The sequence below is a fragment of the Myotis nattereri genome (genome assembly GCF_964212035.1).
Source record: "Myotis nattereri genome assembly, chromosome: 4".
In the NCBI taxonomy this organism is placed as follows: domain Eukaryota; kingdom Metazoa; phylum Chordata; class Mammalia; order Chiroptera; family Vespertilionidae; genus Myotis; species Myotis nattereri.
This window is the reverse complement of record NC_138079.1, coordinates 92,601,003-92,619,955: the sequence shown is the minus strand read 5'-3', so window position 1 is coordinate 92,619,955 and position 18,953 is coordinate 92,601,003. Positions and strand designations below refer to the sequence as shown.

The window sequence follows — 18,953 nt, the reverse complement described above, 5'->3', positions numbered from 1 at the left end:
CAACGTTAGTACCCTGCCTAAGGGGCTATTCTAATGCTTTCAGCCTCTTCTCATTTAACCTCACAACCAGCCTATGAGAGCTACTCTTGCTGTTCCTATTTTACAGATGAGGAAACGGAGGCAGCCTGTCCCAGGCCTCATGGCCAGTGAGTGACAGAGCTGAATCAGAACCCCTTCGCCAGGTTGTGGAGGGGCAGAAGGATCTGGAAACCTCCCCTTCGGACCACTCTTCCACCCAGACACTGGGGACCCGCTGCTACCTGCTTTGATGAACTTGTCTGCCATCTCCTTCCGCATGGGCTTGGTGAGGTTGAAGTAATCATCCTCCTCGTCGATGCTTTGGATGAAGAGGGGGATGTGCTGGAAGACGATGGCGTGCTGGCACTTCTGCTGCTCCGCCACGCTCAGCTGCTGGTCCAGCCACTGGTCCTGGGCCTGCTTCAGGGCAGGGCACCTGGAGGCGTCGTACAGAAACTGGGAGTTGAGGACGAGGAACAGGACGCCCCCGACCCAGAAGCTGAAATAGTCGTCTCCCCAAGTCTCCCGGAACTCTGCGATGGTCTCGGGCGTGGGGACGTTGCCCACGTCATGGTTGCCGCTGACCAGGACCAGCGGGATGTCGCTGTCCACGCTCCTGAGCACCCGCTGCAGGTCCTTCGTCTGCTCCTTCCGCCAGGGCATCCCTGCAAGAGTGAGGGTCACGTTCTGAAATGGCTGAGGTTGTTTTGGCATTTATTCACATGAAATAAGAGGGAAGAATCTAGAAATGCATTCAACCGGGCAGAGGGAAACTGCAAAAGTAAGCCTATGCTAAAAGCAAATCAGCAAGTGAGTTGGAAACCACTGCCCTCTGGGTTGAACTGCCCTTCCCTCAGTATGCCTTGGATTTCAATGACTAAGTGGCAAATGACCCAACGTGCCGACTGAAGGATCGTGGAGTCACTGTCCTATTAAACGTTAGTGAAACTTGGTTTCTATCTTTTGTTTAGATGAAAAGTAAGTATGAGTAGTTGAAACTGTCCCGCCCCATCTCAGCGGGTCGTGATGTGCACCTACGGTAGTCCCAAACTGAAGTTTTTCATACTATACACATGGTCTTGCAGACTGTGTGAGCACCTTTATAGGAAAATTTCTTAGAATTTGAATGGATGATTCCTTTCATATGTGCCTTGCTAAGTGCTCCCCACACAGAGAAAGAGGTATTTTATACTCCATTAGTGGTGTGTAAAGGCTCAAGTGCTCAATGTCTTAATATTAAGTGTATCCCCCCCGGCACAAGATTCAGTTTGGAGATGATTATTTAACTCGGGTGGGGAAGCTTTTAACTGCCGAGGGCCATTTGGAAATTTATAACATCATTCATGGGCCATACACAATTATCAACTTAAAAATTAGCCTCTATATTTGGTCAAACATTTAATTAACTCGCCCTTAATGCCTTGGCAGGAACAGACCAAATGATATCTCAGCCTAAACGGCCCACGGGTCAGATATTCCCCACCCAGATTTAGCTTGAGAAATGAAAAGTGTGTGGGTACCTGACTCTCTCAGATTCCTGGCTTCCACACTTGATATAATAATGCATTAAAACTTTAATAAATGGGTTCTAAAATGACCAATTCAAATCCACATCTGTTTTTTGAGCCCCTCTGTGCTAATTTATTCAACAAATAACGTACTGAGTGCAGACTACGCATAAGGGTCTGCTTTAGTTCCTGGGAGCGAGCTATGAGCCAAAGATACACAAAGTCTTCCCTTCAAACTGGGGAGCCAGGTGATTTGTCAAGTACATGACAGATGCACCCGTCTGTTTCAAATGTCATGCAGCGTTACTGAGAAAAGCCATGTGGAGGAAGGCCATGCTTATTGCGCCATGTTAGTCCCAATGAATATGCTTAGTATTGTGCAAAGACAGCACAAGAAAAACGGTGGTAAGAGCTGCCCAGCTTCCCAGGGGATGATGAAAACTCACCTGGAAAAGCTTGCCATACTGGATGAAAATTATACCCAACATTTCATGTCCACCATGAGTTTAAAGGAAAGCAGAACATCTTTATGAAGCAATTACAGCTAAGAAAGACCATAAAGCGGAAATGAAGGAATTCATCTAGAACAGCCGTGGGCAAACTATGGCCCGCGGGCCAGATCCGGCCCGTTTGAAATGCATAAAACTAAAAAAAAAAAAGATCGTACCCTTTTATGTAATGATGTTTACTTTGAAGTTATATTAGTTCACACAAACACTCCATCCATGCTTTTGTTCCGGCCCTCCGGTCCAGTTTAAGAACCCATTGTGACCCTCGAGTCAAAAAGTTTGCCCACCCCTGAATGCAGACTGGTGCAGCCACTATGGAAGACAGTATGGAGTTTCCTCAAAAAACTGAAAATGGAACTCCCATTTGACCCTGTGATCCCACTTCTAGGAATATATCCCAGGAAACCAGAAACACCAATCAGAAAGTATATATGCACCCCTATGTTCATAGCAGCACAATTCACCATAGCTAAGATCTGGAAACAGCCTAAGTGCCCATCAGTAGATGAATGGATTAGAAAACTGTGGTACATCTACCCGATGGAATACTATGCTGCTCTAAAAAGGAAGGAACTCTTACCATTTGCAACGGCATGGATGGAACTGGAGAGCATTATGCTAAGTGAAATAAGCCAGTCAATGAAGGAAAAATACCACATGGTCTCACTCATTCATGGATAATAGAGACCAGTATAAACTTTTGAACAATAATAGATACAGAGGCAGAGCTGCCTCAAACAGATTGTTAAACTGCAGCAGGAAGGCCGGGCAGGGTTGAGGGGCAGGAGGGAGGGGGGTAAGAGATCAACCAAAGGACTTGTATGCATGCATATAAGCATAACCAATGGACATAAGACACTGGGGGGTAGGGGATGCCAGGGGACTGTCAAGGGCGGGGGGAAAAAAAAGGGACACATGTGTAATACCCTTTGTAATACTTTAAGCAATAAAAAAAAAAAAAAAGTTTGCCCACCCCTGACCTAGACGGTCATAAAATAGGCAGAGGTGAAACGGGAACTGGTAGAAATAACTCGGGAAAGAAATAGAGGGAAACACAAGAACGTCTCAGAAGTTATGACTACAAAGGGAGTAGCAGCAGCGAGATTCCCTTTACAGCCAAGTACGCGCCAGTTTCCCTAGACGTCCCCTGTGAGCGTAAGAAGGAGCGTTCTCCAATTGTTGAATACGCAGCTCCTCAGGTTCCCATGCAGTCACACTTGTTCATGGTGTGATACAGATATCCTCTGTCATTATTCTTTGCTTTCGCCTGTTGATCGGCATCTATTTCTGAAAGATTTGGTTAGGTTGCCACTGTAATCGGATCGATCCATTTCAAAATTCTGCCAACTTTTGTGTTCATCTACTTTTAGCTACCTTGCCTAAGAGTTGAGACTTTCCGTATGTCACTGAAATGTTTTTATTTCATCCTAATAAGGTAAGTTAGTAAAAAGAAAAAAAGACGCAGAGCCATCCTCTGCATGTGGATAGCCAGTTGTCCAGCTCCGTTTGTTACAGAGACTGTCTTTACCCATTGCACTATCTTGGCAACCTGGTCAGAAATCAACTGACCCTAAATATGGGAGTTTATTTGTGGGCTCTCATTTCTACTCCATTGATCTATGTCTATCCTTATGCCAGTCCTACAGTGTTTTGATTACTGTAGCTTTCTAATAGGTTTAAAATCAGGAAGTGTGAGTCCTCCGACTCTGTTCTTCTTTTTGCAGGGTCCCCTGAACTTCCACATGCATTTCTGGGTCAGCTCATTCAAGGGCCACCACACAAGAAGCTTCAGCTTTTTCAGAAGCCTTGTTTGGGCTTCTGCCACTGCAGACACACTGTGCCACGGCCTGGCTGTTCTCGGACTGGCCCTTGCCCAGGTTAAAGGTGAGGTGTACTTCTGAGAGCAACGTCTCCCCACAGGAGACACAGGAGAGGGAGGCAGTGGGGATGTGGGAGCCTTGATGTGTTCTGAGAAGGGTTCATGTTAAAAGGACTCTGTCCTCATAAAGATTCTTTGACCAAAGGCAGAGGGGCTGGCAGAGAGGCGATTTTATGGTTTTCAGTAGGAGGTAATAAAAACTAGAACAGGGTTGTGATACTAGGAAAGGAAAGAAAAAAGACCATGTAAATATGTGTAAGCTTTGTCCTGTTTGCATAAGAAAACACAGAGGAGAAAATATGTAAATGTCCATCATTGTCTGCACTTGTTGCTGTGGGCCAAGGTTGTCCATATATTATTTCCCCCGGAAAGTGATCATCTCTCTGGTGTTTATGTTCTTTAAAGCCAACCTTGGTGCTGTTATAAGATGTGTACATGCATGATGATGGGATACTCAGTTGAACAGAATACTACTAGCACTTGGTACATGGGAGTGCTACATGTGCATGGAAGACATTGCTCAAGGCTGATGCTGACAAGAGACCTGCAACGTCCCGGGACAAAGTTCCAGGACAGTTACAAGCAGATTCGCCTTTGGAACTGGCGAGTCCCCTCAGGGGAAGGAATGACCAGTTCATTTTTGTTCAGAGCTGCTTGGGGTCAGGTGCATGAAAAGGTCTTAGTTAGAATGACTGCCTCTTTTTACTTTAAGATTCCATTTTATAATCGGAACTCTGGCACCTGTGGCTATGCTCCCAAAATCTTCGGTCTCATACAGGATTTTACATATAAAACGTAATGAAAAATTAATAGAAGTTTCACAGTTAAACTCCAAATAGAGTCACTGCTCTTTCAAAGCCAGAGGCAAAATCTACAACACCCCAGTTATCATAGGGCTAGAAGAACAGAAATGATTTCTCTTCAGCTAGGCATTTATTCAACACACCTGCTGTCCTACTGTGTGCTAGGTCTTGGCCTCACCAGTAGAAGGAAGGGAGTTATCTTTGTTCCCATAGAGCTCAGCGTCTAGAAGGGGAACCAAACACGGAAAAGGCAATGACCATGTTGGATTGCACAAGACGTGAAGTTATGTGACAGGAGCATCGGGCCCTGTGAAAGCAGAGTGGGGGTGACCCACACAATTGAGAGAGCCTTCCCAGAGAAAGCAACACTCCCGCCAACATAAAAGGCTTACAGGGACTTAGGGCCTGCTGAAAAAGAGCAAGCCTTCAGAGGCAAAGCAACAGCAGGGTGAAGCCGAGGCCAGAAAGAGGATCTGGCACCGGGAGGCGGGGCAGTGCAGAGTTGCAGCCAGAGTACCAAAAAGCGCACATTGCAGACTGCCGACCATGTTCTCGGCACTGAGCGAAGCACCTCACACAGATGGCCTCACTCACTCCTATAAGAACCGATGCAGAATTAATAACACAAACGGGGAAACTAAGTCACAGGTGACGCCCTCATTCAAGGTCACAGAGTTTATAAGATGCTCACTGGATTTTAACCCAGGTAGGGCTGCCAGATAAAATATAAGATGTCCAGTTGTATGGAATTTCAAATGGATATTTTAATATTAGCATACAGTATTTGTGTTCCTGTATTTTTATTTGTGAAATCTAGATTCAAGTTCCACCTGAGTTAACCCAGCCTGACTCCAAAGTTGGTGTCCTCAGCGGTGAAGGGAAATGGATACATACACCACCTCCTGGTCAGAGCCAAGAGCAGATGCAGAGTGACCGCCATGGGGAAGAGAGAGGGCACTGCAGGCAATTCCATGAGTTCCTACATTGAGGTGCAAGACTATTAAACAGTCAGCTTGGCCACATATTTCTTGATGTGTTACCCACCCACTGGCAACAATCTAAAAGTGTCGCTAATACAATTTGTTGGTCAGGGTATGGGGAAACAGGCAGTCTTTTATAGTGTTGACTGGAGTATAAAAGGTTTCCTTCATTCAAATTTAAAAACCCACATACACCTTGATCCCCATGTTTTAACATCTGGAATTTTTCCCAACAATAATGTGTGGGGGAAAAGTACAAATAACAATTTTTATTGCAGCCAATTTGTAAGAGCAGATCAGGGCTAGGAGTATGATAAGGGGAGTAAGTGGAAAATTTAAGAACCTCACTCTCAGGTTTGTGCAAGCGCTGGCCTGGCATGTGCACGACCCTGAGAGTGGGTGCCTCCTTAACTTATGTTCCCTGGACACCTCACTTGCTTCACCCCAACCCAGTGTTGAAGCATATCATGATAGATAACCTAAGTGAACATGGATAGAAGCCTGGGTAAATAAATTATGGTCTAGCCAATCAATGAAATGCTATGTAGCCACAAAAAAGAATGAGGAAGACTATCTATACTAAGGGAAAAAAGCAAGATCAATATAGGCATACCTCAGAGATGCTGAAGGTTTGGTCCATACCATTGCAATAAAGCTAGTACCACAATAAAGTGAGTGATAATCTTTTTGCTGGTGGAGGGTCTTCCCTTCAATTGGTTAAAAACAAAAAAGCACTTCTTAAGCACAATAAAAATGAAGTCTGGTTGTACCTTGTGCATAGTTTACGACTCACCTTTCGTGTGAAAAAAAAAAAAAAGGAGAGCTACACATAATATGTGCACACACCATCTTTGATAGGATGCCTTTAAAAACTGGTTCTATGTGCTGCTTCTAGGGAGAGACACTGGGTTAGAAGGAAACATTTTCTACATTCTTTATATTCTTTTATAACTTTTGAAAGTTGGCCTCTATCAAAATGTAAATAAACAATATGATGAAAATAAAATATAAGGAAAAATATGCAAATATACTTATAAATGTATCTGGGAAAGATATACAAGAACCTGGTAGATGTCTCTGGGAGGAAAACTGGCCTCTGGCGGGTGGGAAGGCGGGGAGCAAACTGATTTACCAACTGCTTACCCATATACAGAATTGGATTTTACCTTAAAAATTAAAGACATATAACTAACTCCATGAATGTTAATCACACACACATCACACTGTACGCACACACACACCCATATGTTGTTATCAGACCAGTGTTAGAACCGAACAAAACTGGATGACCTTATATAATCCCAGCCAAGCCCAGACAAGAGCCTGCATGTCTTTGCACAGCCCACGGCTTCAGGGGATTTGGTCTTGGTTTGGCATGTGGCATCGTCTTCCTCCTCAGGGGATGGCACCCCAGACCAGGCTCTATTCCCTCGGAGAAGGAATCCTTTGCCCTTAGACACAGGAAGGTCAGCTTCTCTGAGTGTTCTAACTGCACCTGAAATCAGACCGGGTGTAGCTGGCCTCAGTCGCCAGCAAGCTTTTCTCAATGAGGTGTTGCTTCCTTGCGCTCAGCCCTCTTTCCCAGGGACTGGTGTTTCAACTAAGGAACCTCTTTTCTTCCATACCTTTGATAGTAACATGCATTTCTGATTTCATACAGGTTGCAGCTCAACCTGATTAAACAAAATTATATGCTGCTGCTGGAATAAAATCCCATTGCCTGGCTCATTTATAGAGTTCATTTAACTTCTTGGGGGCATAGATTAAAAGAAGACACCAGAGTGAACCTGGGATGGCTCTTCATGAAATACTGCCATCGTATTCCAGAAGCAATGGGGAAAGCCTGGAAGGATGAGACGAACTCTTGGCCATGTAGCTTCCCTTAGGATTTTACTGTTTATTGAGAACCCGGGTAGCAACTTCATTCACAGGAACATGGTGTCCAGGCTACCACCACTTCCGCCAGCTCAGGGCTCCATCTTCTGAAGGGAAAATAGCCACTCTGCCTCATGTAAAGCCTATCTCAACCGCCAGAGGGGCAGGCAAAACCACAGAGATGCAGTGCTCCCCTGCCACTCACAAAAATCTGATAATACACATTTTGTTTTCCCCTTTGGGGGTAGTGGAGAATGCAACATGGTTACAGAAAACATGGAACAAGAAATGAACAGCGAACCCATGGGTTTCCTTTCCTCTTAACCATCCCCGCCCCGCCCCGGCCCAATACTCAGCGAGGGCAAATTCCCACCAGCAAACTGCTGCTGAAAACCACCCACTGCACGACCTGCAAAATATTTTCTCTTTCCTATGGAGGTTGTCGAAACAACAGATACTGCGAATAGATTTCAAGTACTGTGACTCTATTTACTGTTTTAGTAAGAAGTTTTTCTTCTTTTTTTAAACAAGATCAATGTTCTCTGTAGCAACTGGACAAGGAAGAATGTTGCTTAAAGAAAATAAGAGTTCTCTGTTTCCTAGTCCCTGAAGGCACAAGAGCTCTAACGAGAATTGATGCGGATACATTCAACCACTGTCAGGAAAATTTAAATTAAATAAATAGTGGGACAGCCTCAGTAAGAGAGACACAGTCAGGGTGTGTAATGAGCTGCTCATCCAGGGGGATGGAGAGTGGACTTCCAGGGTCAATACATTTAGCAGCTTAAAGAACAACAAAATCAATATGGCCCACGCGTAAGCTCACTCTGAGCAGTTACTTGCAAACCCAACGATTTCTCCAGCTGAGGCGGTGAAGGGGAGGCGGATAACAGTCCGAGATGCGTTAGAATTGCCTGTCCTAAAAACTGCTGCTGTACTTTGTCAGATCCTTTCACATCGCACAGCCTTCTGGGCCTGCCCCAGCTCGCAGGGCTTCCTTCTGCCAGGATATCACAGGGACCGGCTTCACCACGGCCCCCCAATCCTTCACCAGGCTGTGCAGCAACCCATCACCTGGCAGAGCAGTCAGTCTCCAGCAGGATTTTCTTGGTGCAATGACGATGCTCGGTATGTGTGTCTGGATTTGGTCTAATTTGGGATCGGCTAAGCGCAGAAATCAACATGAAGACATTAGAATACACACAGAACACCCATGTCTATTCCTCCTTCCCTGGTTTCATAGTGGGCTATCAGCTGGGCAGCCTCAGGACCCTTCCTCCTCACTCCAGACCTTCGGACAAAATCAGAAGGTTCAGCAGCTTCTCCATACACACCACCACCACCACCACCACCACCACCACCAACCCCACTCCTCCTGTCTTTTAAAGTCTCTTTCCCTAACTTAGCTGTGGCTCATCTTTAGGCAATTAAAGGTACAACTTGCGGCTTATTGCAAACTACATGGGTAGTAGCATCTGCCTGTTTTGGACTGAACCCATCCCCGCCCCCCCCCCCCCAATTCATATGTTGAAATCTTAACCCCTAGAGCTGTCTACAGTATTTGAGCCTTTCCCCAGGAGAGCTGATGCTCTTCAACTCCCCTTTAGCTACCTCTATGGCATCGCAGAACTGCAGGCCCACGTTTCTTCTCCCCGGGTATAGCTTACGGCCTGCAGGACTGCACTAACCTCTGACTGGCCCCTCAATCCGTCTCCCACAGCCACCAGCATGAGCTATTTCAGCGACACCAGTCTGTCACAGGGCTCACCTCTCTCAACCACAATTCAAAGTTACATATACTTAATCTCTCCTTCCTATATGTGCTCCCAGCTAGCCTCACCTCATCCCTCTGGTGGTGCAATGGAGAGAGGGTGTTTGGCATATTATGCAGAAGACAGCATCAGAAAACCTAACCCAATGCAAAACATGCATGTTTCCTGACTGCTCCTGAAACAGAATGGCTTGTGTGCCAGTGGAAGTGCCCCTGCCATTTTGCACGAGCACAAAGAGGGCTGTGCATTTACTTATCATCAGCTTTGAGAGGGCACAGGCTGGGTTGAGGGACCTCCCAGCCCCCGAAGTGCACAAATGTTGTGCACCGGGCCTCTAGTCAATTATAAGCATGCCCCTCACTATCACTAGGAAGTGTTTCTCTCTGCCAGGGCACCAAGGTTAGCATTTCACACATTATTTCATTGTGTCAGCAGTCCTGTCACCATGACACCATTTCGTTCTTAACTGTGTGCTGCCTCAGTTTCTCCAGGCATTGAGCAGTCATAGTGAATTTGCTATATCTATTTTCAACTAATAGGAGAAAAAAAAACAAAACCCCACCAATGATGCTGAGGCAGGATAGTAAGAAGCCAGGACAATTCCGCAGGTAGCAGAAAGGGGAAACTAAGATAAGTAAACAAGGCCAAACAATTTAACCAACTAACAGCCAGCTAGTGAATCATAAGACCTTATCTTCCCCAATCAAGGACACTTGAGAGGTTTATACCTCTCCTTCCTGACCAGAGAATAAACAGCTTAAATCACACTGGTTGGAGAGATAGATAACAGAGACCAGATTAGTGCCATTTGTGCCGGCCAACCCAAAGGATGGATGAAGTCAGAGAAACAAATAAGAAAACCCGATTAGAGCCAGACAGACCTAAGATAACAGTAAAACAGACCAGAGAATAATCCAAAACTCCCCTAAATCACAACTCGTATTGTGAAATCTTTCCTGCAGGAAGTCAATGTGAAGTCATTTTGATGCATTAGCATTTTAAAACACACCTGGAAAGCTGATGAATATTCTGCTGACACCCTCCCCTAAGATTCTTGCCCCCCTCAAGACAAATGATGCCAGACAGGCTCGCTCTAGAACACACCCATGCCTGTTCTCGGGCATGAACTTTTAAACTTTCCTTCTCCCCAGAGGTTGGGGGTCGGACGACCCTTTCACAGGGGTCGCCTAAATACATCCTGCATATCAGATATTTACATTACGATTCATAACAGTAGCAAAATTACAGTTATGAAGTAGCAACGAAAATAATTTTATGGTTGGGGGTCACCACCACATGAGGAACTGTATTAAAGGGTCACGGCATTAGGAAGGTTGAGAACCACTGTAACTCTAAGGGTCCCCATGAGACATGCAACCAGGAGACAGGCAGCAGCAGCGCATCCCGGGAGTGAGGCCTCAGAGCCAAGCTACACAAAGCCATGGAGGAGGACAGCCTGGGAACTGGCTGGTCAGTGGGGTCAAGTGGGGTCTCTGACTTCCCAGTGAGCTGACAGCAGCCCACGTTGGCTCACTTCTCTCCTACAGTGTTTCTAGGAAGGCAAAGCAGAGCACTGCCTAGGCTCCCTCCTGTTGCTTCTTCTGCCCAAAGGCCGTACTTTATTCCACTGTCCCGAGCTCTAATAAATGTGCTCTCAAATTCACCTGGACTCGTACTGTGAAACCTTTCCTGCATGAAGTCAAGAACCCACACACTACCACTGGCCCTAGGCAGACCCGCTCTGGGCTCAGTCCTCATCTGGTGACAATGTCATGTGTATGGGCGAGGTGCCAGGAGAGTGTGATGAACAAGGACACTGTCCCTCCCCATGAAGCTTAGAGTGCGTACACAAGGCTTATGCCAGAGATGCCCTCACAGCTCCGGTCAGTGAACCAGAGCCTAAGTGACCATAAAGAGCAAGTAACCCTCACAGGCTTCAACCTGACCCTGGGTTTACAAGGTACAGTAAGTACAACCAATTGTGTGTTGAATATAGGGGAGTTCTAAACTTGTTGAAGTGCAGCCAAATTAATTATTCAGACAGGCATTCCAGCTAGTGGTAATAGGGAATACAAAGCAGCAAAATTATGTGACCAAATTGTCTGCCACAGGTTTCAGGGGTCACTGAAATTGCAGGGGAAATTCTGGATATCAAAGCCACTTTTTAAAGCATTCCATTCTGACAGAGTAATGTCAAGTCCTCAACTAAATATAAGGCTTTAGAATTTCTACATTCATCATAATTCTGCACTTAAGAACATTGTAATATGGATTTATTAACTTGAAAAGGTTTGTTGCTTTGTAAATTATCCCCTTAGAGCATCTAGAAGTATTAAAAGAAAAGAAACACTACAATTATAAATTTTTTTAACCTCTCAGAGTGGTGTTTATTTTACAGATTATTGTGTGCAAGAGTTTATTCATAAATGGGCTGCTAGGAATGCAACCAGGGTTTGTCACAGAAACAGTTTAACTGGTTGTTAGATCTCAGGCTAACTCACAACAACTAGTTACTCCACCACACAGACGAATGCTCTGATTCAATCACCTAAGAGGTACCATCAAGCTTCTCTCCCCAGCTGCAGCGTTTGTTTGCCCAGCAAAAATTTGAGATTTATTACTGCTGCCCAATTTTGTAACCTATTATCCTTTCAAAAATGCATAGGAACCTAACCATTATTTATACCCGTAGGTCACAATGATCATAAGATAATTTAATATACTGGAGAGAAATATAATGTAAAGCAATACGTATATTAAATGCATCTGACTAGAGGGTCAGTAAAGGCATAATCTTGTGGTTATCCATACTTAGAAACATTATTTGTTACATCAATAGAAGTAAAACATACAACATTCGTGGCTTTAGGATAATGTATCTCTAATACATGAAGAAGCATGGGAGATAAAAATGAAGAGTTTGCAGGCTGATTATATTTTTGAGATCCCAAAGAAAGAGTGATGTGACCCAAGGTCACTGCTGGAGTTTGACCAAATGAAGCAAATAACCCTCCTGAGTTACTCAGAAGCCCACTACATAGGAAGAATAAATGTGCTGGCAGCTGTCACTCATGGAGTCCTTACCATGTGCTAAGCACCTGCACTAGTGCATCCTGACAAGCCTGTTATTGTATTACAACATGCTACCTGGTTGGCTGACCAGGTGACCGGGGCCCTTCCTCATGGCAATATTATCCTAATGAGTAAAATCCACATGGAATGAAGTGCACTGATCTTGCTGGTTCTGTGATGCAGAAAAGATAGACAAAGAGGGATTAAATAGAGGACAAAGAGTCAGCTCTCCAGGGAAGGGCCCGAATGGTAAACAGATGGGTTGTGCAGAGTCTGGGAGCTCAGAGTATCCTGGGCACTGAGAGTGCCTGTCATCTCGGCTGCCAACATAGTTGTCACCACTGTGAGCAGGAAAGGTGTCCGGGACTCCTCACTGCCATCCCTGCCCTGCCTGTCGCCTTCTCTGCAAAGGAAGGAAGGAGGCCCAGAGGGAACCTAGGTGATGGGTAGGGTCAACACACACCACTGACTCTTTGGGGAACACGACCTGACTTCCAATTCAGGCCTCTAGACGTTCCAGCCTGCCACCTAGTCCCAAACCAAAAGGATACAGAGGTCCCAGGAGTGAGGGGACACCTGGGACACACACTTGGGATATAACAAGGTTAAGTGTTGGGATAGTTACATATGCCTAGACCTGAACATCATTTGATCAGCTTGAAAATCCTACATGTCATAGTATACTGAGGGTTTTGCAAACTCGGGGAAAGAAAATTATGGGAAAGAATTCCACAAACTATACCTTCAGTCTGCGTTCTGTATCATTTCTGACTTAGATCAGAATTGTCTTGTCATTTTGTTGACAATACAGAATGTAGAAAACAATGGATAGCTGTGGAAGGCTGAGAGCAATAAAATCTTGTTTTTATAAAACCATTAAGCAGAAGTGACTCAGAGAAAACACAGGGTAAGAATGTTTGGTGAGACAGAGCTAAAAGCCACCTTAAAGTCATAATAGAGGCTTCCAATTAAAAATGGTGTATTGAAAACTCTTAGCTCTGTTCCTTCCATAAATCTTACTACAAAGATAGTGAACTCTCAAGGACAAGATGACGGGAAAGGAGAAAACCACAGAAATATGAAAACCAGGAAACAGACGGGCAAGTGGGAATGGGCTTAGCCAACCTAGAAAGTTAAATATTCAGCTAGCAGTGAGAAAGTCAGTAAGTGACTGGTTTGGTACAACCACTTTTGAAAACTCTTTGGAAGTATTTCCCAAAGTTAAATCTACATCTTCCCAACAACCCAGCAATCCCACTCCCAGGTCCGTAACTAAAGAAATGAGTGTGCAGCTCGGCTAAAATACATGATATGAATGTCACAGCAACTTTATTCATAGTCCCAACATAGAAATGACCCAGAAATCCACCACTAGTGAATGAGTAGATAAGTTGTGACATAATCATTAGATGGATGTAACAATAATGAAGAACATCACGGGCACTGAGAGTGCCTGTCATCTCGGCTGCCAACATAGTTGTCACCACTGTGAGCAGAAAAGGTGTCTGGGACTCCTCACTGCCATCCCTGCCCTGCCTGTCGCCTTCTCTGCAAAGGAAGGAAGGAGGCCCAGAGGGAACCTAGGTGATGGGTAGGGTCAACACACACCACTGACTCTTTGGGGAACACGACCTGACTTCCAATTCAGGATTAGGCGTTCCAGCCTGCCTCCTAGTCCCAAACCAAAAGGGTGCAGAGGTTATTGCTGCTGCATGTAATAACATGGATGACTGTCAGACAGTATGCACAGGAAAAGAAGCCTGAAGAGTACCTACTGTAAGACTCATTTTTATGAAATTAAAGAACAGGCAAACCCAACTGACAGTGCATGAAGGTTACTGACGCAGAAGAGGCAGGGGGGAGCCCTCTGGTGTATCTTGATCCAAGTGGTGGTTAAGGGTGGATTTACATCAAGCTCTTCACTTCAGATTACTTGCATTTTACTTTATATTAAACCTCAATTTTAAAAAAGTGAAGAAAATGAATGTTTAAATATCTGCTTTGTATCACAGAGGCCCTAAAGGCCCAGGAATCTGTGGTGACAGGTAACCTTGGAAATGGGGGTCAGAGACCTAAAACAGAGAGATGGCAAAAATTCCACGAAGCTGGACCACTGTCCTCCTCACTTTGGCAGAAGGCGGTTTCGGTTTTTGTAACAAGTAAACAGGGGATTCTGAGAGACCCAGCAGGTAGAGTTAGGGGCGAGGTACCATAGAGAAGACAGGAGGATTAAGATGAAAGGTTTTGCCCCCTTTTTGTGAACACCGCCTTGTTCTTCCGTTTGGATCCTAGCGCGCCCCCAATGAAAGCGGCCAGGCAGAGCCCTCCAGCCACAGGCAGGAAGGGTCTCCTCGGGGCATCTGAGAACCAAAATGGCCTGAAGACACTGGGGAGCAGGGGAGCCTCACCACTATGGTGCAAGACCCCCACGCAGCATCCCATCAGCTTTGCGGTGCTGCATTCTTCCTTCACTGCACTCAAGCTGGAGCAGCGAACCGAGGATCATTAGATGCCTGAGGAAAGGCCAATACGAAAGCCACGCCAAAATAATCAAAACGGGAGAAGACAGAGACTATTGGGGGAGAAGGGGGAAAACTATCATTAATATTCTCAGAGAAAGAAGATACTGCACTCATCAAACAATTACAGGATGCTACTTTTAAAAAGATTAATGACCAAAAAAAGTTCTTGGAAATTAAAACTATGGTAGAAGAAATGAAAATCCAGTAGAAGCTTAAAGACAAACTTGTGGAAATATCTCAGAAAGTAGGATAAGCAAGGAAATGGAAAAAAGGAGATAATACTTGAGGACCAGTATAGGAAGCCCAGTATCTGGAGAATATGAATACCAGAAAATACAGGAAAAACTCACAGGAGAGAATCACCAATGAAATCATTCAAAAACATTTGATGGCCATGACTTTATTAAGTGGATTAAGCAGATTCACACCATGGTTCATCAGTGTTATTTCAGAACCCTGGATAAAAACGTAAGATGCTACAGGCTTCCAGTCTTATAAAAGGATCAAGACTCAGAATGAAACCGAGCATCTTAAAACCCTACTTAACAAGCAAAAGCAAGGAAGCAAACCTTACAAAATTCCGGAGAAAAATTACTCCTTACCTAACATTCTACACCCAAATTACCAAACTATCAATTTAATGTCAGGGTCAAATGATGATATTCTCAAATGTAAATTCTTTCCCAGAAGCTACCAGAGAATGAGATGCATCTGAAAAGGAAGGGAATTGGGGTCCAACATGAGAGAAAGGGGAAATCAGTCCCTAGAATGGGGATGAAGTCCCCAGGAAATGGTGTTAGCAGGCTTAGAGAGTAACCAACCAGTCAGGGCCTTAGGAGAAATTTCTTCAAGAAGCTGACACTGATAGAATGCCTAATATTTTTAAATTTATTGACAGGAAATTTATGCACTTATGCCTTTGGAATTAGTACATTTTAAAAAGTAAGGTTGAAATAGTACATTTTAAAAAGTGAGATGTTTTGCCCTAACTGGTTTGGCTCAGTGGATAGAGCGTCGGCCTGCAGACTGAAGGGTCCCAGGTTCAATTCCGGTCAAGGGCATGTACCTTGGTTGCAGGCACATCCCCAGTAGGGGGTGTGCAGGAGGCAGCTGATCGATGTTTCTCTCTCATCGATGTTTCTAACTCTCTATCCCTCTCCCTTCCTCTCTGTAAAAAAATCAATAAAATATATTTAAATAAATAAATAAATAAATGAATAAAAAGTGAGACCTTTTATTTTCAAAAGGCGAATAAAATTTCCAGGAAAAATAATCATGACATATTACAGAGTTCAGTTGTGAACTATGCTTAAAATAAAGTATATATAAACTATTATAAATATTAATACCTATATAATCCAAATTAGGCTTTAACAAAGATGCAAACCCAATAAATAATAAGCAGATCCAGAAGTAGCAACATGAGCACACTATTTAGAACTATGTAGGCGATGATCAACAAAATTAGCTAAAATCGTTGAAAGTGGTGGCCAACGGGAAGTGAGCAAAGGGCAGGTGAGGAGCTGTAAACTGTTGCTCCTCCACTTTCTGTGTATAACTATGTGACTCATTAATCTGCTTGCATATATAATGCTGACAAAAATTAAGAAATCAAAAAAGCAAAACTTGAAATCATCATACTATTTTTGTTTAGTATAAAATAGCAATTCCATAACCTATATAAATGATTACACAATAATTTTTGTAATTTTAAAAATCACTTTGCTGTCCACAGGTGAGCCAAAGCTTGAGAGTAAGAGAAACATCTGGAGGAGGAGCAGGAGGACAGGGAAGAGGAGAAGAGCTGGAGGGAACAGCTTCTAGCAAGAGGAACAGTATGTGTGAGAACAGTATGTGAAAGGGACACAGTCCCTGAGGAACTGAAAAGCAGCCAGTATGGTTAGAGGCCGGAGTGAAAGGCCTCGGCAGGCCGGCCAGATCCAGGAGAGCCTGTGGCCCACCATGGGAACGTGTCTGAATCCTGAGAGCAGTCCCTGAAGGGTTTAAGTAGCGATGGGCATGTTCAGGACTGCAATGTTTATATTGACCACACTATTTTTGAAGAATGAAAAGTTAGCAGATGGTCTAAGGGCTTACCCTTGACTTCTATATTCCTGTGAGGCTGCAGAGGCCAGAGGGGCCTCCTAAGCTGTGAGAAGAAAAGAGACACTGGAGGGCAAGGAAGGGGCTTGAGGTCACTAGGGTGGTGGCCAGACATGGAACAGTAGAAGGGGCCAGATGGAGGGAACACATGAGTAATTTTCTGTCTTCCTGGTATTCACCCTCTCAGCATCAGGGAACATGACACATACTTGCAAGACCAAAGGATCTGGTTATTTTTAGTATAAAATAGCCACTATTTTAGTATAACACAGCCACTATTGCTGTGTTGGGAATAGCCCTCTGCAAACTCCAGACGCACTTCAGGCTGTTTGACAATAGTGATGCCATCATATGCAGGTTAATATAGGTTCAGAGAAAGAAAGTGGAAGGTCAAAGGCAAGGGCTTGGCACTGGAAGGAGAACACAAGGTACCAGTGCTATTTAAAAAATATTTTTAAAAATATTTTATTGATTTATTTTTTAGAGAGAGAGGAAGGGAGAGGGAGAGATAGAAATATCAATCAGCTACCTCCTGCCCGCTCCCTACTGGAGATCAAGCCTGCAATCCTGGAATGTGCCCTTACCAGGAATCTAACCAGTGACTTCTTGGTGCATGGGTCGACACTCAACCACTGTGCCATACTGGCCAGGCAAGGTCCCAGTTCTTAACTCTCTGTCATAATGTAGAGTTGGAATACACTCTGCAAATAATATGTAGCAGATTGCTAAAAAGTCACTCCTTAAATTACACATTCAACATAGAAGGGAATGATGTCTTTTGAAGGAAATATATGAAATATCCTTATCTAAAAATTTTTTAATCTCTCCTCTAATAAATTCTGATATTTGTAGCATATATCACATCACAGAGTAGAATACATTATTTTCCAGGTCTTGAACCACAGAAATAAAAGAAATACAACAAGGAATACTTTCTCCATACCAACTTTAGGATCAGCCCCAGCCACAGAAGAAATTACAGAAATCCCTTCCCCAAAACGTGCTGCAGTTACTCAGAACTGGAGTAGCCCTCAGCGTGGTTCTCTGCAGCTTCTGGGTTCAGCAGCTTGTGAGTCACTCTATTTGGAGGCCGTCTGATCAGAAGGGTTGGGAAGAGGAGAGGAGGAATGAGGATGGCTGAGTAGGAGACGTGTCTTTGCACTGTTGTCCTGACAAATCTGGACTTGACGTCAGCACCCTAGTGCTTGCTGGCCAGGAGGAATCAAGACATAGAAGACGAGCCAGGGAATCAGGAATCAATCATGGGGAACCATAAAGTGAGGAAGAGGATGGACATTTAGAAAGAGAATAGGCAATGCCGGGGTAAAGGAGAGCTTGGCAGAGAGGGGAGGATAGATAGCGTGGTACGCAAACGCACAAAACATTTACGAAGTCGTCTTAATATTAAGAGGCTGATGCTGAAGCATATCCACCAAGATATGCTTCCAAAGAAAAAAAATGTTTCTATCTTAAAGTCTATAAAATAACACTGGAACTATTTTTACTTCAGGTGCGATGTCATTGTTCTCTCTTAGTGAGCATTTCACAATTGGAAGGGTGGTGTGTTTTTAATGAAGGGACGACATGCAGCCATTCACAACGATCCTTGTAATAACGAGGAGGCTTGTTTATGTTCCATGAAGAATTGCAGCACACAGAACTGCAAATAATTTATGAACTCAGCTATGCAAAAAAATTTTTTTTTAAAGATTAGAAAGGAAATATGCCCAAAATGTCACTAGTTATTACCTCTGGGTGGTACAGAACTGAATGATTTTTCTCATTCTTCTTCCCAATTTTTTTCAGTTAAGCATCTATTACTTTTATAATCACAAAAAAGCCACACATACTATTTTTTAAAAAACAACAACAACCACGCTACAGAAATAAAATCTCCCTGGATATTTTAGTT

General features: G+C 44.1%; 1 protein-coding gene across 3 annotated transcripts in view; it reads right to left on the bottom strand.

The window, feature by feature from the left end:
- CPPED1 (calcineurin like phosphoesterase domain containing 1) overlaps nt 1–18,953 on the bottom strand; it is a 108,691-nt gene that overhangs the window by 32,462 nt on the left and 57,276 nt on the right. For 2 of the 3 annotated variants that reach the window (XM_081089506.1, XM_081089507.1), the window contains exon 3: nt 261–683. The exons of the other annotated variant lie outside the window; for it this stretch is intronic. In XM_081089506.1, coding sequence (XP_080945632.1) covers nt 261–683 — 423 coding nt within the window. The remainder of the gene's footprint in view (nt 1–260; nt 684–18,953) is intronic. 3 annotated transcript variants of the gene reach the window in all.